The 23130-nt window shown below is 48.9% G+C and overlaps 1 protein-coding gene across 1 annotated transcript in view; it reads left to right on the forward strand.

The window, feature by feature from the left end:
* Positions 1-23130, forward strand: part of KMT2C (lysine methyltransferase 2C) — a 179842-nt gene that overhangs the window by 60682 nt on the left and 96030 nt on the right. Inside the window, exons 3-7 of the mRNA XM_087821306.1 lie at positions 6166-6316; positions 9779-9979; positions 13166-13314; positions 14458-14567; positions 21737-21899. Of these exons, the coding sequence (XP_087677432.1) occupies positions 6166-6316; positions 9779-9979; positions 13166-13314; positions 14458-14567; positions 21737-21899 (774 nt within the window). The remainder of the gene's footprint in view (positions 1-6165; positions 6317-9778; positions 9980-13165; positions 13315-14457; positions 14568-21736; positions 21900-23130) is intronic.

Below are 23130 nucleotides of genomic sequence, written 5' to 3' on the forward strand. Positions count from 1 at the left end.
TGACGGCAGCTGCTGTTGGAGGCGTCTCTTGCGCCCGGCACGTCTCGTTGAGCAGACCAGGAATGCAAGGACTTGGCCGCTCCTTATCTGGGCCATTTCTCAGAACTGCATCTGCATGGAGCAGCTGGACTGTGAGGCAATGTCTCCCTTGCGGGCAAAGCACGGGGCTTGTTTAGTGCTTATCGTAAAAACAGTGGGTTCCCCACTCTCTGTTCCCTCCTTCCTTCCTTGTCATGCATTTCACCATTCATTTGGGCTCAGGGTGTCACCCCTGAGAAACCTGGGGGTCGAAAGGAAACTGATTCCCTCTCGCTCATGCTGCTGGCCACGCAGGGAGTGACGAAGTCCTTTGTCTTTGATCCTGGAGACTCGTGTCTCCTGCCAGCATCTGTGGAACAGTAACCCTGACGTGTTAGCATGTCTACAGTCCTGGACCTGGCAGCCGTCTTCGTAAGGATGTTGTGAAGTTTGCATGAGTTAGTGCACATACCCACTCACGTTATTGCCTACAACATAGTGCGTGTTTCCTGAAAGTTAGCCATGGTGATATTTCTTTAAATATTCTTTTCATATTATTTGCACTGAGTTTTGGGGCCTAAGTAAAGATGTTTCTCAGAAGATTAAGATTGCTATAAATAGCTGGTATTAGATGGTGATGATGTATATTGTAATTTGATGGTTTTAATTTTTTAAATTAATTGTAAAAAATGATTATCCATTAAAAACACATTTTTAAAAAGTTATATAGAAAAATTAAAGGAAATACTTTTAATTACTAAATTAAACATCCAGCGAGCAGTTGGCTTTTAACAATTATTATATTAATTAATGTCAGCTTGTTTTGAGCTGTTGATAAGTATTGGGTTCTTGATTGGTTGCCTCCTGCACGCCCCCTGCTGGGGATCGAGCTCGTAACCCTGACCCTGAATCAAACCACGATCTCCTGCATCCTAGGTTGATGATGCTCGACTGCTGAGCCACGCTGGCTCCGCTGGACTCATTCTTAATCCTTTGTTTTAAAAAAATCACATTAAAATTATAACAGTAATGCACATTTCTGAAAACATGGAACTCTATGGATAAGTGTAAAGAGAATAAGTAGCTATGAAAGTGTTAAGTCCTAGAAAAAAACAATGTTTTACGTTTTTGTGTGTTTATTTTTGCTACATTTTAAACTCTCTCTGTGCTCTGTGAAAGGAGTGGCTACTTCATGTTAATAATCGCATCAGTATTGTAAGTAGTTTAGTGAATAAAGGTAGGATAGATAAAATGTTTGCTTTTTTGTGTGTTATTTCTGTTCTTGAGGTAGTGCTAAGTCTTTACCTTTACAACGAAATTTGGTGGCAGTGGATACACTAGATTTAGTAAGATACAGACACATCCAGAATGGAACTATCGAAAGGCCACCTTCTTTTGACCACTGCTGTTCTAAAGAAGGAAAGGACACGATTGCACAATTTCTCAGATGCATCTTCTTCTGTAGTCTTAGTATAAAGAAGCATGGAGAGTATTGTCATTCTGTGGAGGTGAAGGGAGTTAGGAGAGAAGAGTAATTTTTATTCTACTTAATAGTTAACTAAAGCACAGAAGCCAGCATATTGTTTGGATCACTGGTAAAAAGTTGCCAGCGTTGACCAACATAATTAGCAAATACCAGCCCGTTTAAAACATTTTGTGTATCTTCCTCTGTGCTCTTTGTAATTCTGTATGTATGTGTGTATTGTAAGACTTACCTGCGTGGTTTGCGTGATATAGTATATAATGAATTTAACAAGTGTCGAACATCACCCAGGTTTTGTGAGAGGCCCTGGTTTATAAACAGGTCTGGTGCCCACTTTTGTAGAGTGGGGTGCTGTCTCCTAGGAATGGGATGCTTTTCTGTGCCATTGGCCCCTTTGGCAGACTCTTTTCCAAGCTGTGTTTTTAAATGGATAAAATACATGAGAATGCTCCCAGCTGGTGTGGCTCAGTGGTTGAGCATTGACCTATGACCCAGGAGGTCTTGGTTCGATTCCGGGTCAGGGCACATGCCCAGGTTGCGGGCTCGATCCCCAGCAGGGGGCGAGCAGGAGGCAGCTGATCAGTGACTCTCATCACTGATGTTTCTCTCCCTCTCCCTTCCCTTCTCTCTCTAAAAATCAATAAAAACATATTATTAAAAAAAACAAAACAAAAACGTAACATTGCAAAGGTAATTATATTGAAATATGATCAAAATAGTAAGAAGCCAAATTTGTAATTTTGTAATGCGTTTTTAAATTCACCCTTAATTATAAATCTAATTTAATACTTACTGTAATTCTGAAGTAGTAATGAGGGTAAATGGTATTTTGAGATATATGCAAACACTGAACTTGATGAGAAATTACCTGCTTCCTGGTGGTGTCGAGACGCGGGTTTGCCTGGCAGTGCCCACTCTGCCTGTGGCTACAGCCGTATCAGATGGGCGTCTAGAATCCTAAATCTCAGAGGTCAGTAAACACAGAGGTGTAATTCCTCCCTCCAAGATCCCAGAATGCTTGGTTAAATACACTTTAAAAATTCGGGAAAAGACTCTGTACCTTGAGGATATGTCCTGCGTGTTGAGGCGGCCACACGTGGGCACTGGGACGTTTTTCATCTTACAGTCTAGTCTGTCTTACTGGTGAGATGGCGACTATATCCGTGGGGCACTTACAGCCCTTCCAAATAATTACCCAACCTTTGGGGGAAATAATTTCCTCATTGCCCCAAATCAGAAGGTCATCTCTGTGAACCTGGCTGTGAGGTGTTTTCTCTATCATCTCACTCAGTAGAGCTTAAAACATACGGAGGAAAAACTCCGCGTTTTCAGGTTTCATCTCGGAGTCAACAAGCGTCGCCCTCGGAAGCGGGCCGAGCGAGTGGGAGCTTCGCTCTTCTGGCGATTCAGTTGCGAAGCTCCCGGGGCGCGGGTGGAAGGGGCGCCCTCGGGCTCTGCGCCCAGCTCTGCTTCCCGTTACCCTTCAGAGTGGAGTTTTCTTACCTTTTCAGTGAGGATATTAAGCCAGGTGTTCTGGTTGTTTAAAAGGAGGGCGTGAAGTGAGATGACGGTTAGGCCCGGCCCCTGCAGTGCTGGCGGGACCCATTCCTTTCTCCTGCTCTCCCTGCCTCTGAACCCGACGCATGGCCTCGCGCCTCCGGCTCCTGACTAGACCCGCTGCCCACGAGGGTCCCGCTCGTTTTTGCCCTGGCTGCCGTTTGGGTGGAATACATGCACACGGCAGTTCTGTCGGGTGGAACTTCGTCCTGAAGCAGCGATGTGCTGACTGCCTGGCCCAAGGCCGGGGGTGCCGAGTGCGGTGTCCTCACAGCGCAGCTTCTGAGCGCCCACCCTGACATCGAGGGCCCGAGGCTGTGCGCGCTGTCCCGCTAGACGGGAGCCCCGCCGCGCAGGTGGGATGGCGTGTGGGAACGTGGAAGCTCAGGGTGGCAGCCGCCCCCGCCTGCTGCGCACTGAAGGCAGTGGTCTCGGCCTTCACATGTCTTGTCCTTTCTGATCCTAAAGACAGTTTTCTGCCTGGTGGTGTCAGCTGCCTTTTAAGTGATTAGCGCGCTGACCTTGAGATGCGGTGAAGTGACGTGCCCGCATCACGTTGCCGGCAGACGACTCCTCTAGGATTCAGATTCCGGACCATTGAATTCCAAGGCTTTGGTTTTAGCCACCCCAGCAAATAGCCTTTGCTATTCACGTCAACTTTGTGTCTCAGAACCAACCATTAACTGTTGTGGGAGTGGCGCGGCAGGCCTCAGGTCTGGTTTACCACCCTGTCCCGTGTACCCGCTTCCCCAGAGGTCTGCCCAGCTCCGAGGCGGTGCCCTGAGCGGCGGCCTGGCTGGCGGGCTCTCAGCCGCCCCCAGGGGATGTGCTCTCGTGTCGTTACCGCCGCACAGGCGCCACCTAGTGGCTCCGGGTTAAGCACAGGTAGGGGCCGAGGGGAGTCCCTGTCCCCCCGGGGCGGATCTTTCCTGCGTTAGACACCAGCCCAGGGTGGTGGCCGTGTCCACTAGTAAACTGGATAACCAGGCCCCGGCATCAGCGCTGCTTCCTCAGTCGCCGCTGGCTCACGGTCCTTTCGTCCAGAGCGCCTTGGCCTCGCGGCCAGGGATGAAGAGCGGCGGCCCGAAGAGACGGGCGCTGTGATTGCCTGCAGCTTCGCACCGTCGTGGGCACCCCTCTCTCTCTCTGTGTCGTGGTTGGTCTAAGGAGCAGGCATCAGAGCCTGTCTTATTCCTTAAGGACAAGGGGACCAAAACAGCAGAAGTAAAACCAAATGTAAAACCAAACCCGCCGTCCCTGCTGTTTTTCGCAGATCCGGGTTAGGGTTGGGGCCCGAGGAGAGGAGAGGACAGGATGGGCCCTGCGTGGTTCTCTCCGTGGGTTGGCCTGTTCCTTCCCAGTCCCATTTCTAAGGAAAAATAATGCCTGTAGTTAGAGTCTGTGGGATTAGGGGACCCAATTTCAGACGGCTGTGTACCTGGAAACCACCCCCCTACCGTTACCATTCACAGTTAGCCTTCCGCTTCCCTCTGGGTCTAATTTGAGAGACAGACAGACACACTGCCCTCTTACTTGTTTCTCTTTAGCTGTAAGCAAATTTAAAAAAAAAAACAAAAAAACCCCACACACCTAAAAATGTTAAAAGTGTTATGCATTTTCTTTTCGAGGGGGAAGAAATAAGGGAATAGCTGGGGTTGTGCTGCAGCCGCCAGGGGAGGAGGTTGGGACCCGAGGCTGCACGCGGTCGAGCTGCGAGCAGGCCGCCGCCTGGTGGAGGGACACCTCGGGCCGGCCGAGGCTGCCGGCGCCCCTCCCAGGAACCGCGTCCTCGGGGCAGCAGTGGCCCGGGACCCCGGCCCTTGGGCTCAGTGCCTGCCCGGCAGCTTCTGAGACAGTCTTTCTCTCCTTTACATGTCTCATCTTTTCTCTCTCGCAAGCCCTCACCAAGGACATGTTTTTATTGATTTGAAAGAGAGAGGAAGGGGCGGGGGCGGGGGGGGGAGAGAAAACCGTCGATGTGAGAGACTGATCAGCTGCCTCCGAACTGGCCCCGGCGGGGATGGAGCCCTCAGCCTTCAGGGTGTGGGCGACGCCCCAGCCAGCTGAGCCGCGGGCTGGGCCTCCTCTCTCCCGACTCTTACCCTTCCTCGTTCTCTCATAATAGAAGGGGTGCAGACAAAGCGTATCCCACGCCTGCCCGGGCGCCTCTGGTGGAAGTGAAACGCTCCCTCGCAGAGCGGTTCGCGTGGGCGCTGTGGAGGACCTCCCGCCCCGGGCGGAGAGACCAGCAGACCCGCATTGCTCTCCGTCTTTGGCCGCGAAAGCTCCGAGGGTAACTTCAGGGTCTTTCCCGATGCCTTTCCCTGCGTCCGCTTTCCACGTTTATTGCAGGTCAGAGATCTGCCACATATTTTTAAACAGCATAAAAGGGTCCTTTGGTCACCCACCCCCCTATTTCAGGTTTGTGCTGTGGCATTTCCCGACTCCCGACACCAGTCTCTGTTTGTGAGGGCCCGAGTTAAAATGTCGTAAGAGACCCCAAAATACAGCGGGGGCTTTAACAAGACGTCTTTTCTCTCGTGTAGTGTACCTGAGAGCGGGAGGTCCCGGCTGCTGGGGCGGCTGTGCTCCCGCGGTGGTTTGGGACCCAGGGTCCTTCCGCCCTGTGTCTGCGCTCCCCGAGCGTGTTGCCCTCACCTGCGGTACCGCAGCCGGGGCGCTGGCGTGTCCTTGTTCCAGCGCACAGGAAAGGGGGACATAGCTTGGTCCTTTCAGGGGAGGTAGAAGCTGCGCCGTCCCTTCTGGTCATTTTCTGTTGGTGAGAACTCTCCAGGCGTGGCTGCAAAAACGTTGGGGAATACGGTCTATATAGCTGTGCAGTTAGGCGGCCAACTTAAAACTTGAATATTTGAGCACGTGAGTGTGGGTTTTGTCCTTTGTCCACTTTTCTTTTTTGAAGATATGTTTTTTATTGATTTCAGAGAGCGGAAGGGAGAGGGGGAGAGAGAATAAACATAAGCGATGCGGCTGATCGTGTGCACAGACTGTTAGTGAAGCGCGGCTGTTGCTCTTCATGATGCTTCATGATGCGCTCCGCTCTGTAACCTGCAGATGCAACAATGACTCTTCTCCTGTTGCCCCTGCAGCAGAGATCAAAGAACAGTCCGCCGAGGAGGACGCCGAGGCCGAGGCGGACGGCAGGGACGGCGGCAAGCGGCCAGCGCCCGCCCTGCAGCGCTCCGTGTCTGAGGAGTCCGCCAGCTCCCTGGTCTCCGTCGGCGTCGAGGCCAGAATCAGGTGAGGGGCTGACGGGGAACGCGGAGCCGGGCTTGGGACGGTGCTGTGAGTCCCAGGCCGAGAGCCCAGCTGGGACGGGAAGGGTGGTTTTGTTACTTAGTAGCTGTGAGTCCCAGGCCCAGAGCCCAGCTGGGACGGGAAGGGTGGTTTTGTTACTTAGCAGCTGTGAGTCCCAGGCCCAGAGCCCAGCTGGGAGGCTCGGGTGGTTTTGTTACTTAGTAGCTGTGAGTAGGAGGCCGGTTCCCCTGTGTGGTTGGGGGAGGGGCGCCTGTGGGCTCAGGGGTACCACCGGGGGACCCTCAGAGCGGAACAGGGCAGCTGTCCCCAGTGTGCTTGTCCTGCCGGACGAAGCACCTGAGCTTTCGGCATGAGGATGGTTCTCCTAGTTACCTGCAAACTTGAGTTTGTACCTTTGTAACTTACGGTCTTTATTCTTTGAAAGAGCAATACAGGACGTCGTAGCCTAACTGTGTGTAGTTCAGCTTTGAAGTCTTTTTTTATTTTTATTTTTTACTTTATTTGGAAGCCGCTAACAGAGCTCTGAAGTCACGCCTCAGCCAGCGCCCCGCTCTCCTTCAAGCGTCTCCTTTCACTTGCTGTGGCCACACCTCCCTCGCTTCCAGTCTTTGCCTGGTTCCTGCCCAGACTCCGACCTTTATAACCCTGGAGGCCTCCGGCCTTGGCGCACCCACTTTTACCTCTGCTCACTCCCTGGGGATGTCCACACTTATATTCCCAGGGCCGATTTCCTCCTAACCTCACACTTTCCTACCCAGCTGTCTGCTTGACATCTCCTTTTCAAATGTGCTAGACACCCACCTGGACGTACCCAAAATCACTTTTGATTTTACCCCTCCCCTGGCCCAGATCTCCTCCCAGAGTTCTCCACTTCAGTAAGTAATGCCCACATTCACCCAGTGGCTTAGGTCAAAAACTTTTGCATTCACCCTCGATTTCTACTTTTCTCGCACCTCACGCGCTCAGTCCTGTAGCTCAACTTTAGAAGGTGCCTCCGCCAGTCCCTGTCCTCTGCATTTGCCCGCCGACCGCCATGGTTCCAGCCCAGTACTTTTCAGAGCCCAGAGTAGCCTTTCAGCCAGTTTCTTTGCTGCTTCGCTTTACTCTCCACATCCCAGGTTCTCAGCACAGTTGCAAAGCGCATCCTAAACCCAGCCAGCTCCACCCCGACTCTCTGGCGGCGGTCACATTTATATTATGCGTCAAGTCCATTCCGTGTCCTACAGGTTGCTCTGAGCCTGGCTGCCTCTCCAGCTTCATTATTACTTCCTGTGCTCCTGTCACGTGGCCGCCTCGCCCCTGACACGTGGGCCGTGTTTCCCGTGGCCCTCCTCCCCCAGACCCCCCCCCCACCCTGCGCGTAGTCCGTGGCTCTCCCGAGTTCTGTGTCTCAGCCTCGTCGTCTCGGGGGGAAGAAGAGCAGGCGATGTGAGTCGGTTAAGGGCATACAGGTGTTCTTGCCGCGCTGTTCTCTACGCCCGCCCCCACCCCTATCCCCATTTGGGGGAAAGTTTTGAAAAATTTCAAAAGAAAGGGAAAAATAAATGGAACAGCAGCCCCCACATTCACCCACGGGCCCGCTTTCCTGGCCCTTGAAATACTGGTCATTCCCGACAGCCCGCCCAGCGTCTCTCCCGCTGTCGAGCGAGCGCTGGGGGGGCGGCACTTCGTCTGCATTCTGTCGCGCTGATCACTTTTTCTATTGATTGCACGTTGTATTTTGTGTTTCAGATGGTTTCCCTTACTTAAGGCTCAGGCCTCATGGTTCTTTATTGAATTTAATTTTGAAAGAATTTCAAACTTATAGTTTTGATTGATTTTTTTTTTCCAGTCTTGGTGCTTTATCATATTTTCATATCTCTGCAATCTGTCATCTGGCGTTTCATTTCTGGTTATTTTAGATAGGTACCCCCTTTTCTCGGCCCCCTTTTTTCCGTTTATGAAAATGGAGGTTGAATTGACATGCAGTGACGTTCACCCACTGAGTGAGCGACAGTTCTGTACGGTCACAGGACCACTGCCACCAGAAGGTGAAGAACGGCACCATCACCCCACAATTCCGATGCCTGTTGTATCACCCCTGACCCTGGCTTCTGCCCTCAGCAACTGCTCACCTATTTGCCATCTCTGTAGGTTTGTGTTTTTTTAAATACGTTTTTATAGATTTCAGAGGAAGGGAGAGGGAGACCACCTGGGTGGGCCTGTGTGACTTCCCATGTTGCTGCTGCTGCCGTCCCCAGGGTGGTACCTTGACTGGCAGGTACATTCTCAGGACGCCCCATGCACACGGGCACCTGGGGAGGCCCCGGGCAGGTGCCCATGTCGTGGGTCGTGGATGCTGTGCATTCCCACCGGCCTCCACGCGGCCTCGAGCAGTTCCTTAGAGTTTTTTGCTGCATCATTTTATCTGCTTGTTTGACATGCGGGCCTCTTCCCCAGGTGAGGCAGGTGCTTGGGTCTCACCTCCGCCCGGCAGTGCCCGCCCTTCCTTCGCAGGTGACTTGGTGGCCCTGAAACTCCTGCACCTGCTGGGTCCAACAGGAGTGAATGTGCAGATTGTCTGGCGAGCACTGGTCGCGAGGTGGGGCAGTGCTCTGCAGCGTTCCGCTTCCGAAGTGGAGACCAGGGGTTCCCCCTGGGCCCCCCAAAGTCAACAGATTACTTGGTGTTCGACTGTCCTTGCTTCTACATCTCTTACCACCTTTCCTCACACTTCAGTAACCTGAGCACTTCTCCAGAAGCACCTTCATGTTAGCACTGGGCACGAGTGTGGTACATTTGTTACAGCTGATACCCCGTTTGGATACACTATTATTAACTAAAGCCCCTAGTTTACACTAGGGCTCGTTCTTTGTGTCACAGAGGGGACCTGCTGTTACAGTGTATCCTATGGGGCAGTTTCTCCCCCCTCCTAACCCCTGCCCCGCCTCCGTCCTGCCCATTCCTGCCGACCCCTCTCACTGCCCGTCTCACTGCCAGCCGGACAGCCGCTTACATTTGTGATGTGTCTGTCCCCAAGCGCGTGTGATGCGGTGTTCTTCGCAGTGCAGTGAACGGCCCGCCAGGTGGTTAAGTACAGCTGCGCTGCCGCGTGTTACAGAGCTGGCGCGGAACCGTGTGCCCGCCCGCCCGCCCTGCCTTCTCCCCCGGTCTTGGCTTTCCTCTCTTCATTCTGGTTAATACTTTGAGTTTCTTGAATCAGATTTAAAAGAAAATGGTGTTTCTAAGTACAAGCTACAAATTTTTTGAATGGGTATGTTTACTATCTTAAAGCCATGCTGTGGAAAAGTAGAATTGCAAATGTATAATTGTTATCAACGTTTTTAAATACGCCTCACACTAAAAACACAATGTTTAATTTTAAAGCACAGGTGTCTTTAGTTGTCACTTTAAAAAGTTAAATAAAATTACTTTCTCTGTCTCCCTTACTTTCATCTCTACCAGTGAACAGCTCTGTGCTTTTTGTTACTGTGGTGATAAAAGTTCCTTAGGACAAGGAGACTTAAAGCAGTTCAGAGTGACGCCCGGATTTATCTTGCCGTGGAAAAACCAGCCTCCCTGCAGGAAGGACCCTGATGACAACAGCAATGGGACCTGCGAGAAGATTCAAAACTCGGCACCACGAAAACAGAGAGGACAGAGGAAGTAAGCAATTTTAATTTAACCGGCTGGGGCGCAGTGAGACTGTCGCTTACCTTCCCCGCGGTGTTTGTGGCTGTATAGCCCGTGTCCTTACCAAACAGTTTCTCGTGTTTTCAGCATTCACAGGGCGCTCTTGACTCACCACTAACCCAACAAACACTCCTTTTTTCCAAATTTCATTCTTTTGAAAAGTTTGCTATCTTACCTGTAAGCTAACTTGTGGGAGAGAACTTTTAAGAACATACCGTAAGCGGAGAGAAGATGACAAAGGTTAATGAAGTCTTTCCTTCCTCTGAGTAAGTTTTTCATGGTTTGTAAGAATATGTAACAGGAGAGCAGCGACACCCGTGTCTCACTGCCACTTGCTGACGTGTCTGCGTGGTTCAGGATGCTGAGTGCCTTGTGGACTCTTATCACAGACAGCGTGGACCTGCTTTCGCTCCAAGTAGTAATTATGCGCCGAGAGCGCCGTCTCTGAAGTTAAGGAAGCAGCTCTTTTTTTAATGAAATGAATTTACTAAGACATTTGTGAGAGTGTTTATATTCATGGGCAGTATAGTACCCCCAGCTCCTGTCTGATACGTTTTGAGTTAAGAACCTTGAGTTAAAAATCTCTTTCCATGCTGCAGTTTGATTAAAGGCCACCTCAGTCTGCAGCCCTGGCGCTGGGAGTTGAGGGAACAGAATTTCCCGAGTCCCCGAGAAAGTGTAAAATTAGTTTAGCTTGGAAGGCCCCCCCTGCCCCGGAGGGTGGTGATGTAACCGAGAGCCGGCCTGGCTCTCCTCCAGAGGAGGCTCTGAGGCTTTGTCGCTGCGTTGTACTCGGTGATTGGCCCCTTCTCCTGGACGCCTGCCAGGGCCTTGAAGACCTGAAGTAGGAAATGAAGCAATCACGGGAGGGGACCTTTTGACAGAATTTAAGGTGGACCCGTTTAAGGAAGTGTAGAGGGCCTGTGCTCGGAGCCTCGCTGTTTTAATCGTACACACGAGCTTTACCTTTGAGATGAAATAAGCGGTCTCGCCCCAAGCGGGGCTGCTGTCACCCTTAGGGTTGACGTCAGCACCTTATTGATGTGGTGCCTGCGTACAAACCGGCTGAGCCACTGGTTAGGAACTGGTCAGTAGTAGATTGGTTAGTAGGAGACTGGTTAGCTATTCTGTTGGTTTATGCCCGTCCCCCAATTACCACGTTCATCGATAATGCAAATTTATGGGCGGGACTCGGCTACGTCTTCCATCTTCATGTTCTGGTTTAAACAGCGATTATTTCAGCGCCTGTTCTGGGAAATACAGTTGGGCTTCAGTAACTTACTTATTTTATAATCTAAGTTAATTTTTAGTGCAAACCTTTATGAGCTGAGATGATAATTATGTAAAAATAGCCTTGGCTTAATGAAGGTCTTTATACACACTCGGTGTTTACCAAGTTATTAAGTAACGCTAACAAGCCAGTTAAATGGGCCTTAGGAGTAAAGCACATTTATAAAAGTTGGAAATCATTTAGGGGTAAACAATTAATTTAGCTTGTAATGATTTTAAATATTTACAGAGTATTTTACTAATGGGCTATAAACCAGATAAACAGCTAGTTTTGGGGGCTTTTGTGTGTGTGTGTGTGTGTGTGTGTGTGTATTTTAATTTGTAAAGGAGGTTTTTAAATAGTTCTCAATTTGCTGAATGTAAGATATGTAATTAAGGATTTATTTCTTCTTTCCTTTTGTTTAGACTTAAAATTTGGGGGGTATGCATTTCCGCTGGCTTCCCTTGATGTTGTTTCTAAGGGGGCTGCTGTCATCCTTAGGGTTGACACACCGTACTGATGTGTGTCCTACAAACCGGTCACAAAACCTGATGGGGGGGTTTGATTGAGCTGCTGTTAGGAACTGGTTAGTGATAGTCTGGTTGGCCCTTCCGTTGGGCGTAGACCCGCCCCCATAAAATGCCGGTTCAAAGGAAATCTGTTCAGACGGCACATTAGTCTTTATAGATGGACTGTTACGTTAGTCTTTTCCCCACTCCCAATAAACTAGTTATGATTAATAATGAAGACCATGTTTGCAGGAATGGAGATGTGCCTAGGACAGAGTTTGTTCTCATTTTACTGTGGACATTCATAAAAACGAGAATTTAAAGATAGCTCAGCATGCTCAACTTTCCAAAAAAAGTTACGTCTATGCATTTCTTGTGCTGAACCTAAAACATGCTGGTTACTCTTTATATGGTTTGATGTTTAAATGTGCTTGTTGAAATATGTTAATGCTTTTCTTCTTTCAGCGATTCCAGGTATGAAAAGCGTAGTGCCCCGGTCAGTGTGCTGATTTTCTCTTGGTAGGAATCAGGATAGATCCCCAACAGACAGAGTGCAGTGAGTTGTGGTCCACACTCGTAGCGATGTAATCGGAGTTTCGCAGGTTCACCGCCCTGATGTCAGGAGGGGCTGAAGCCGTCGTTGACGTAGCTCTCCGTTCATACCTGGGGTCTAAGGGCCTTGAGCCTGTAACCTCCCACTGTTGTCTGCCTTACTCGGGTCGTTTGTGTGTTGTCGCTTCTGCTCTCACACTGTCTTCCTTGCCCCCAGCCCGCGGGCGGCTGTTTCGATTTTTCTTTTTTGCCTCTGACTTGAGAGGTGCGGTCTTGGTGGAGGGTACCTGCCGCGTCCTGCCCCAGACCCGCTGTCGAGGTTTCCGAGGGGCCCTCCGGGGGCTCCCCCACCTCCTGCTCCACACCTAGTGGCTCTCACTTCCCCCGGAAACGCCTTTCTGCGCATAAACTGAACCCCGCCTCCGAGGTGGTGCTTTAGCAAATTAAAGTTCCTGATTTGATCGAGTTAGGTTTTATAAGTCTTTAAGTAAGGCCAAAGAGAATATCCATTTTATGTGATAAAACGTGGCTCCCCATTAGAAAGTTAGAGCGCCAATTAGAAAAATATAATGATACAATGGCAAAATAAATTTGTAACTAAATTTTTACACCTTTTACTGTTTCTGAAGGCTTTTTTAGTTGCTGCTTACACAATACAATGTAGCAACCCAGTCTTACAGTGTAGATTGAATAATAACAGGTGTGTTCTAGAAGTTACTTTATGACAGTTTATGCCCAACAAAAGCGACCTGGCAATACGGGACATTTAAGTTGTAAAACGAAACCTTTTCTGTTGTTACCACTTCACATGGATTTTCTCTCCCCCAGAGAACGGTCTCCTCAGCAGAACGCAGTGTCCTGTGTGAGTGTGAGCACGCAGACTGCCTCCGACGACCAGGCTGGCCAGCTGTGGGACGAGCTCAGCCTGGTCGGCCTTCCCGACGCCGTCGATGTCCAGGCCCTATTTGATCCCGCAGGTATGAGCCAGTGTCCAGTCACAACACCTCTCGATTCTGTAAGCATCTCAGTTTTAGTGAATTACCAGCTTCGTAGGAAATACCTTCCATCTAGAAGTGATTATGGTCACATGGTACGGATGCCATTGTTAAGTATGCCCGCTCAGGTAGAATAAGTTGTCTGATTCTGTTGAGCTGATTTATTTAGCATCTGCATAGGGCTAACACCGGGCTGGACACTTTGATAACTATTTGCATTTGCTTCTGTGTAACAGCAATGCCATGGTGATCTGACAGTTGGGGACAGAGGAAATTTTAAAGGGATCTGTGAGAACTTGGGGAACATGGCAGCTTGAGTCTGTTTACTGTAGGGGTGAAGGGCATGTGGGCAGGGTATCCCCTTATGGCAGAATAGTAGCCCAGACTCATGGTGCTGCTGGGGTTTCAAGTCAGTGTCATTCCACAGTTGAGCTGCATATTGATAGTGGTTCGTGTACTCTGTGATAGAGGGTTTAACAACTAGGCTGTTACTATTAGTTACTTTTTAAATTTATTTTTATTGTTGACAGTATTACAGATGTCCCCCATTCTCCCCCCTCTCATCCCTGAGGCCTTCCCCCAGGCCACCTCTGCTCTCTTGTCGGTGTCCATGGGTTATGCATATACGCATATAAGTTCGTTGGTTCATCTCTGTTATTAATGACTGATGTGGGCTCTTGTGTGGGATGGAGCAGAATTGAGGTGTATATTGCACCTTAAACTCTTATACATCCTCTTGTCATAAACAGAGCATTAAATAACGTCCTTCATATTTTATGTGTCAGATTCCAGGTATCTTACAGCAACGAACTGATTTTTGTTGTTGGAGAGATAGTTCTTAATTCAGTGATTCTCAGTCTTTGTGAGTGTCAGAATCACCTAGAGGGCTTGTTGGAACATTCGTGCACCTCTGCACAAGTCTTTGTTCAGTGGGTCTTGGTCATGGTCTGGATTTTGTGTTTCTGACAAGTTCCCAGGTGGTATGAGACCACGTCTCGGGAAGGGCCGCTTTAGCTCCAGTGTGCGATTTACACCTTAGAGTGGGTTTGGGAGTTTTACGTCTCTCCCTGTCAGTGTTGCTGTGGCTAACGACACTCCTTTGCTCTTTTCCTGTAATGCTCCCAGGCACCTGTTGGGCGCATCGCCGCTGTGTGGAGTGGTCGCTGGGCGTGTGCCACGTGGAAGAAGCATTACCCGCAAACGTGGACAGAGCTGTTGTCTCAGGGAGCACAGAAGTAAGTGGGGAAACACATCTGCACACATTTATAACGTCTCCTGTAGTCACATAGAGGCTTGCTTGTGACCTTTCTAGGACTCTGTACTGAAAGCACGCCAGCAATAATGTGGAACACTCACGCTGTTACAAGTGGGTAGTTGGAGCATTGTTTAGTTTGCACAATATTGGAAACAACCTAAATGGCCACACACAGGATGGTTGAATGAACTATGGTTTGGTTCACACGGTGGCATGTGGTGCAGCTGGGAAAACGCGGCCAGGAACGGCTCTCGGCCGAATCCGCACACACCAGTCCAGACCGATAGAAATAAAGAAGTGGCGCGTCAGTCACAGGCTCCTCTACCCAGCATCCTTCAGTGACTCCCGTTTGGTTCCGCGGGTGAGAGCTAGTCCTGACTAACCTACCGGGCTCTGCCATCCCCCCAGTACTGAGACATCAGCAGCACTGGTCCCCTCACCTGCTCCCCTCAGCCACGCTTGTCTCGTCTCCCTCAGATACTCCGACGTCTGCCCACCTCAGGGCCTTTGCACTTCCTGTTCTTTCTGTCGAATATTCTTCTTAGCCACCGGCGGCGGCTCCTCGCTTCCTGTAGGCGGTCATTCGCGCCTCATCCGCGAGGACCTCCCTGGGTTCCTCTGGGAAGTTTCAGGTGCCCCCCGGAAGACCTGCCCTGTTGTTGCTCCCGCGCACTGCCGTCTGCCGTGGTATTTTCTTAGCAGCCTGCTTCCTCTCTCGCTGGAATGATAGTGCCGTTCTGGCAGGATCTTTTTCTGTTTTGGTTCCTCAAGAAACATTCGCAGCCTAAATGACCAGCACTAAAGATTGTTCACAGAATCATTCATTCATAGTTAGTCAGAAGTCCAGAGTCCGGAGTATTAAAGGGGGTCACCAGTGTGGTTCATGTTACACAGGTTTATAAATTTATAATTGTCCCCCAGAAAATACCTGAAACAGAGTTTTTACAATTCTACATAAGCGATGGTGGGGGGTGAGAGGTTGGTGACAATGAAAATCTTTAATATCTCAGGCTCCCTGGGGAGGAGTCTGTACAAGTGCTGTTGAACTTAGAGTGCGTTTTTATTTTACCAAAAGACAGATGTTCTAAATTTATTGACTTTCATTATGACGACATGTGGCTGTATGTGTATCGTGACACTTCATCTGCCGCCTCGGGGTAAATGTGAAATCAACAGTGAGAACTCCGTGCGATTTCAAATAAGTGCGCTGGGGTTGAGCATTTAAAAAATGAATATTTGGACTCTGTCTATTGACATTTTATTGCCAGAAACAAAGCAAATTTGTAAAAACAAACAATGGAAAAAATATTCTCACATTTGTCACCAAAAAATCTTGGACATGGAATTTCCTGATCTGTTTAAAATACTTGAAAGTGTTTTTGTTTTTTTATATATCTTTATTGATTTCTGAGAGGAAGAGAGAGAAATATCAATGATGAGAGTCATTGATGGGCTGCCTCCTGCAGGCCCCCTGCTGGGGATCGAGCCCCAAACCCGGGCCTGGGCCCTGAGGGGAATCGAACTGTGACCTCCTGGATCGTGGGGTGCTACTCAGCCTCCGAGCCACGCCGGCCGGGCCGAGCTTTGGTATGTTTTAAACCCATTTGTTAAAAAGAAAAGTATTTTCTAATCACAGAAGGTAAAAGTTTACTAGCTAAATTTCTGTAATTTTGGTTGGGATTGAAAAATGGTCATGAGAATGAAGCAGCACCGCTGTTTAGATCGCCTTATTTTTGTGAGGATCCCCTGCCTCCCCCTTTAAAACACAACGGCAGCTGGTGGAATCAAGAGGCCTTCGGGCCTTCGGGCGGGATCACGGGAGTCAGGTGGAGGCCACACGCTCTCCCAGCCTTGATTGCTCATGTCTTGGAATCATGAAGATCTGAGCGGAATCCTTACTGCACAGTCTCATGGGACAGGTGTCCTCCTTTACTTCACTTACCAACACTTGTCAACTTACATTGTTTGCGTGAGTCTTTATTTCTGTGGCGGCCCGACTAGGGCTGTGGGCACCGCGAGGGCGTGGACCATACCTGTTTCGGTTCATTTTCTCTCTAGCGCCCAGCAGGGCCCCTGGAACACGGCGATCTTTCTGCGGCGGGCCCATGCCCTGGCTGGGACTTGGCCGCCAAGCGCGTTCTCTCGAGCGGAGAGGAAGGTGCTGCTGCCGCCTGGTGGCTGCCGCCGAAAGTCGGAGACGCACAGGACAGCCTGAGGCCCACGACAGAGAATGAATGCTCTAGCTCAAAATGCCACTGGTGCCTGGGTTGAGAAATCCTGGTTTAACTAATAATGTTGCTTTTCTTCTCAGGTTAATATACTTAATATAATTTCTGCAGCTGTTAAATGGCATTCTCCATCAAGCAGTTTAGTTTTCCTGGGATACCCCAGACTGCTTTTCAGTTTTTCCAGAGGGAACACTATTTATCTTTTGCTAGTTGGAAGAATATGCTAAAACTGTAAACCTGTGTTTCAGGAGAGGTAATGGTGTTTCTCTTTTAATTTCCTCTCTAGAGCCCTGGGGGTGTTACCAACATCTTGGAAATGTAGATAGTTTGAGTATTACCAAGGGAATAGTTTACCACTGCCTGCTACAGATGTCTGGCCATTTATTTACCAAAAGCCTCTCTCTCCCGCACTCCCCTCCTTCCCCGCCCAAAGGAAACTCATCAGCCTCTAGCACTTACTTCTGTCCTTTTAACTAGTTCTGAATCACATGTGGTGTCATACTCTATTAAAAATTTTTTTTAATTGCTTATATCATCTCCCTTAGAATCTGTAATTTCTTGTGTTTTCTCTACCCTCACCCCCCACTACAAGCGATGGCATGGGTGTTCTGTAGTTAACTAACTATTATTGGCAGCGTGTTTTGACTGAGGAAACCTGGAAATATTTTGAAAGTTGGAAAGTTGAAGATGGTGCTCGGAGCACAAGAAAGTTTCAGTAGGTTAACATTTATCATTGTTACTAAGTTCCTAATCTTTACTTATTTTTAATATGTTTTTATTGATCTCAGAGGAAGGGAGAGAGAGAGAGAAACATCAGTGATGAGAGAGTCACTGATCGGCCGCCTCCTGCCCGCGGCCCCGGCCTGCGCCCTGACGGCTGGGAATGGGACCAGCAACCTTCCGGCGTCCGCACGATGCCCAGCCACCCGGGCACACCGGCCCGGGCTGCTCAGTTTTACTTTTGTACGTCGGGGAAATTCCCTGGATGGACAGACTTTGAAGGCTGTTTCTTGTGTAGGTGCTCACGCGGTAACGCGATCGCCTAATGTGCGCTCTGCCTTCCCCCGTCCCGGCGTCACGGTTTGGGTCCTGTGTTCTTCCAGTCCACACTCCTACCCGTCTTCCTTTCCAACGGCGTCTGTGTGCTCCCCCACCCCCGCTCTTCATTATTCACGGACGTGAATGTTAGTAGGTATTAAAATTAGTTTCAGATGAATTTTTATGGACCTTGGGATGTATTATATCGCCCCCCCCCTCATTTTTTTTTGCATTTAATGTTGCCAATGAGTAGTAATGCCTGATTTTCCTTTTTGGCAAGGCTCCTAGGATTTTTCTTACACCCGTGTTCAAGCTTTGCATGTTTCTAGGTGTGACACGTTTTATTTTTTTTAAATACATCTTTATTGATTTCAGAGAGAAGAAAGGAGGGGGAGAGAGAGAGAGAGAAATGAGTCATGGATCAGCTGCCTAGCCCGCAACCCGGGCCTGTGCCCTGACTGGGAATCGAGCCCCGATCTCCTGGATCCTAGGTTGATGCGCAGCCGCTGAGCCACGCCGGCCGGGCGGTGTGACACGTTCTAATCTGCAGCAGTCTTTTCTGCTTAGGGAGGCCATGTGATGGACACTACGAGTGGGTGCTTTCTGGTGACACAGGATCCGTGGAACAGAGGTCAAGGCCGTCCTTCAGCTTCTTTGTCTGTTAAGTGGGATTATGCTTAATGTTAGCTCTCAGGATTAGATATTTTCTTCTAGAATAATTTCTCTGGTTATCATCCTTCCACTTCCCCTCCTCCTTGCACTCAGTTAAACAGACATCAGGCCTGGATCAGTTTTCCACATCATTCTACCTTCTCTGTCTTAATTCTTTATTGCCGCCTCCTGCGAGAATCCCAGCTGACCCGTGAGGAGAAAACGTTGGTAAAGGTTTGGTTGTGGAAAACCTGATGATAATTGACATTTTTAGAGCCCTTAGCCCACCCACTGCTGCAGTCGACACAGAGTAGATACTTGGTGATTAGTGGCTGAGCTTTGGAGGATTCTCAGATTTCTTGTTACCGTTTCACAGCTCATCTTGAACCTTAAACAGAAGTTTTGTTGGTTCTGTTTTGGGTTAATAGGTTTATTTTGAGAGGTTCTTCCTTATGTCCATCAAGCGATGGAAGTTCAGGAAGTTTCTCAGACTCTTTCTCACAGCCGGCAATGGAAACGACGCTCAGAAACTCAACACGCTCGTTGAGAGTTTTCCTTGGATGAGTTCTCGGACTCATGTCAGAAGATCTTATAATACTTTTCTGTTTTCTCTTCCCCTCCCTCTCTTTTTTAATGATTAAAAAAGTGGGAAAAGCGCTATTTAGGAGTTTTAAATATTGATTCCAATAAATCGTTTAGTTGATAAACCACTTAAGAGCTGTTTACCGTCCCTTCCTTTCTCCCAGTGTTCATTAGCTTTGTAATTGTTACTTTATGATTTGTTAGATTTCTAATATGTGGTTTATGAGAGTGCTGATGTTAGAGAAGTTCCCTGTGGAAATTTATTCTGGTATTTTGTACAGTTTTACAAATACTTTTTATTTGGTTCAGAAAGATAAATCCCAGCCTCTGTATAAAGTATATATTTTCTTTCAATGCCAGTGTCATTCAGTTACTTTGTAACTATCACAGATGGGTTTGGGGCGTTCAGTTAAATGCAATTTGTATTTTATTTCCTCTCCTTCTTCCCTGATATCTGTACATGTTATGTTATTGTAAATTAGTATGTTGAATACATTCCAGGACTTCTCAGAGTAGTTTAGCTAATGTCATATGATATTTTCCGTTGCAAATGTGATTAAGAGAACACATTGATGTTTCTAAAATGATACAGACACTGGGGAAAGGATCGATTTAAGTTATTTTGTTTCCTTATGCACATAAGTAACAGTCATTATATCTTATCTGCCAGAATCATCTGAAGTGCAGAAGGCTTCCGTGCAACTCGACATATGCTATGAAAGTAGCAGAGACTCTAGATTTTAAGTTCGCATAAGTTGTTACATGTTAATGAGTTAATAGAAACACTTCTCAGTGGTTGGTTGGACTTATAAATGCTCTCTCTCCCCTCAGCATTTCCTTGGCCTTTTCATTTTTACTCCAGGATACGCAGACTACCTGGGGGCTGGTTACACGTGTTGTTAATTCTGAGTCCTGTTAATACACTGAACATATTTATATTCCTTGGGAGGTTGTAAACTAAAATTGATGTCCAGTTTGGAAAAAGGTGCTTATTACACTTTATCAGTGAAAAGAAATAAGGCTTTATTTCTTTTCTTCTGTGTTTTTTTTTTTAATCCTAACCTGAGGATAGTTTTCCGTTGCTTTTCAGAGAGAGTGGAAGGGAGACGGAGAGAGAGAGAGAGAAACATCGATGTGAGAGAGACACATTAATTGGTTGCCTCCCGCGTGCGCCCCAACCGGGGCTGGGGATCAGGCCTGTGACCCAGGTGTGTGCCCTTGGCCAGAATTGAACCCCGCACCCTTCATTCCGCGGGCCGATGCTCTAACTGCTGAGCTGAACAGGCCAGGGCTCCTCTATGTTTTTAATGCACCAGCACCCTTGAGTACAAATAAAGAACTGGGCTGTGTTAGTCCATGGACCGTGGGGCGTGGTATAAAATGTAAGTGCCAGGGGTACAGCTGGAGTTGCTGAGGGACGGAGAAGCTGCCGGGTCCCTGCTGGGCTCAGCGTGTCGCAGACCCGCCGGGAGGCGCTGCGCTCTCCCGTATTGGCGGACGCGGGGACCCGAGGCTGAGCGCGCCTGACGGCATGCGCTGCCTTACGTGGGTTGGCACATACGTGTTGAGACATGGAGTCAGTGCGGGAGCCTGTGCAGGTGTCCGTAGTAACGTCAGCAGCCCCCCCGGCTGTAGGGAAAGGCCCCCTGCGCTGTGTGACCCCCTCACAGACGGGCCGAGAGGGCGGGAGCCGCTTAGAGGTGCAGGGCCCTTCTCTGGGCGGCGCGCGTGCTCGGAACCAAAGTTGGGGCGGCCCCTCGTCTCTGCGCAGGGACCTCGGAACAGGAGGCAGAGCCATCGCCGTGCACATGCATAGACGCTGATGCAGAAGCTCCGGAGCGTGCACACCGGCCTCTCCCACGCGGGGTGCAGGCTGGACGTGCCGGCCCCCCAGCCCCGCCAGGGAAGGGTCTCCGGCGTGGGCCGGCGGGCAGCGGGACCCGGCCTCCTGGGGGGTGCACTGAGCACAGCAGCCTTCAGTGTGGCCGTCCCAGCCGACCTCACGCATGCAGCGGCTCTGACCTGCCTTGCTGGGCCTTTGGGGCTTATGTCTTAGCTTTCACCACTTGCTAGAGAGTAGAAGCCGATTGAAGTTGGGCGGGGGGATACTCATGACCTAATTTTTCTTCACCCCCCCACATTTACTGAGAAACTTACAGTGAATTGCTGCAGGGAAAGGGGTAGATCTGTTGCCTTAACATAGGTGTCCTCACGAACTTACTCTGTGATCGGCTAGTTAAGGTCATATGGTTCTTAGGCAGGTGAAAGTAAGATGTTTTATAAATACTCTACATCTGTTTTACTGATGGGATTTAAATGCTTAAAATAATGCTCAACTAGGAACCTGCCTTTTTAACTGATATTACTGATGTTTAAAAAAAATTCAGTTGTACGTTTTTTACAAAGTCAGCAGAAAAAAGCGAAATGCTAACTTTGTAAACGTGAATGGAAGGATGAGCCTGTGCTGTACCAAGCACGGAACCGAATACCGTAGGTCTCCTTATTCCTGACGGGTCCTTCATTTGCTGTTCTGCAGTCAAATAGTTTAACGAGTGACGCACAAAGGTCTTCAACACCTCCCTACCCCTGCCTTTGACTGTTCCTCTACCAGGTTTTGTAAAGAACTTTCTCTCCCTTCTGCCCCCTTCAGCGATGTGCATTTTGTAAGCACCTTGGAGCCACTATCAAATGCTGTGAAGAGAAATGTGCCCAGACGTACCATTACCCGTGTGCTGTGGGGGCCGGCACCTTCCAGGACGTCAGCCACTTCTTCCTGCTCTGTCCAGAGCACATCGACCAAGCTCCTGAACGATGTAAGTGCACCGCAGGTACCGCCTTAGACGCTTGCCGGTCAGTGTGCTCACTCGAAATAACCGTGTTGTCAGTCCCCGAGTGCTACTCTGCTTCGTTAAAAGGCAGCATTGTGTAACCTTCGTAATCTGAGCGGTCTCTGCCACAGTGCTTGGGGAACGCTCCTATCAAGTGTCACTGAAGTTAAATCCAGAAAGTTACGTCCTCAGAACTTCAAGTGCAGGTTACATGGTTTTTCTTATTTAAAGAAATTTTCAACCACTGTCAAAAGATAGAAATACCAAGTATGCAGTATTTTAATATGCGCTAGAAAGGAAGTCATTTAAAAAGTTACGCAGTATCCTGTGTCTTTTACACCAAAAAGCACCCCGCTGGAGAATTCGAAGGGGATTGACTCAGGCCAGTGATGTTCAGCCATGAGCACAAGAGTTTTTAACACATGCGGCGGCTGACTCCTGGGTTGGGGCACTGACCTCTTTTAGTCAAATAAAAAAAATGACAGCAGCCAGCACAGCCCTAGCCGTCTGGTGTGAAGGAATCAGAATTATACATTTCTTTTTGGTCAGACTGGCAAAAAATACATTTTTTGGTGCTGCCGCCTAATTTTAGTAACTTGAGAGCCGCCGAGTCAGGTGGTGCCGCAGGATGGGCACTGTGGGCAGGGCCACCAGGTCTTGGAAACCACGCGGCCCTGAGAGCCCTGTGGAAACCTGTCACCTGTCACCGCAGCCTCCGAGCCCTCTCTCTGCATTTGTGCTTTTTCCTTCCTCTCCCAAACAGTATTTTATAATTAAGTGAAAGATGTTTACGTGCTTGAATTTCATGTTGAACAGGAAACTGACTCTCCAGTCTGTCACGAAAGAGAGATCTCACCTTCTCTTTACTGGGTTTCCAGCAGGCACGTAGCTTCAGGATCTTTTTCCCTTGTAAACTGCATTTCCAGTCTCACTGAGAAATCTCCGTGATGCTTTACTCAGTCTTTTTAACCTAATTGTAGCTTTTACCTGTTTCTCAGCAGTGTCGATAAAGGCTTTTTCATCTCTGTGAAAGGTAAATACAGCTACCTCAGGCTCCAACAGAAGAGTTCCCAAGCACAGTTAGATCTCATAACCATCATTTATCTTCAGTTAAAATTATTTTGTATCTACATGTGTAATCACCATACAGACGCAAACCACAGGCAAGGCAAACCAAAGTGTCAGATCGTATTTAGACTACTGAGGGATTTAAAGT

The sequence above is a fragment of the Miniopterus natalensis genome, chromosome 10, assembly GCF_054644295.1.
Source record: "Miniopterus natalensis isolate mMinNat1 chromosome 10, mMinNat1.hap1, whole genome shotgun sequence".
Classification (NCBI taxonomy): domain Eukaryota; kingdom Metazoa; phylum Chordata; class Mammalia; order Chiroptera; family Miniopteridae; genus Miniopterus; species Miniopterus natalensis.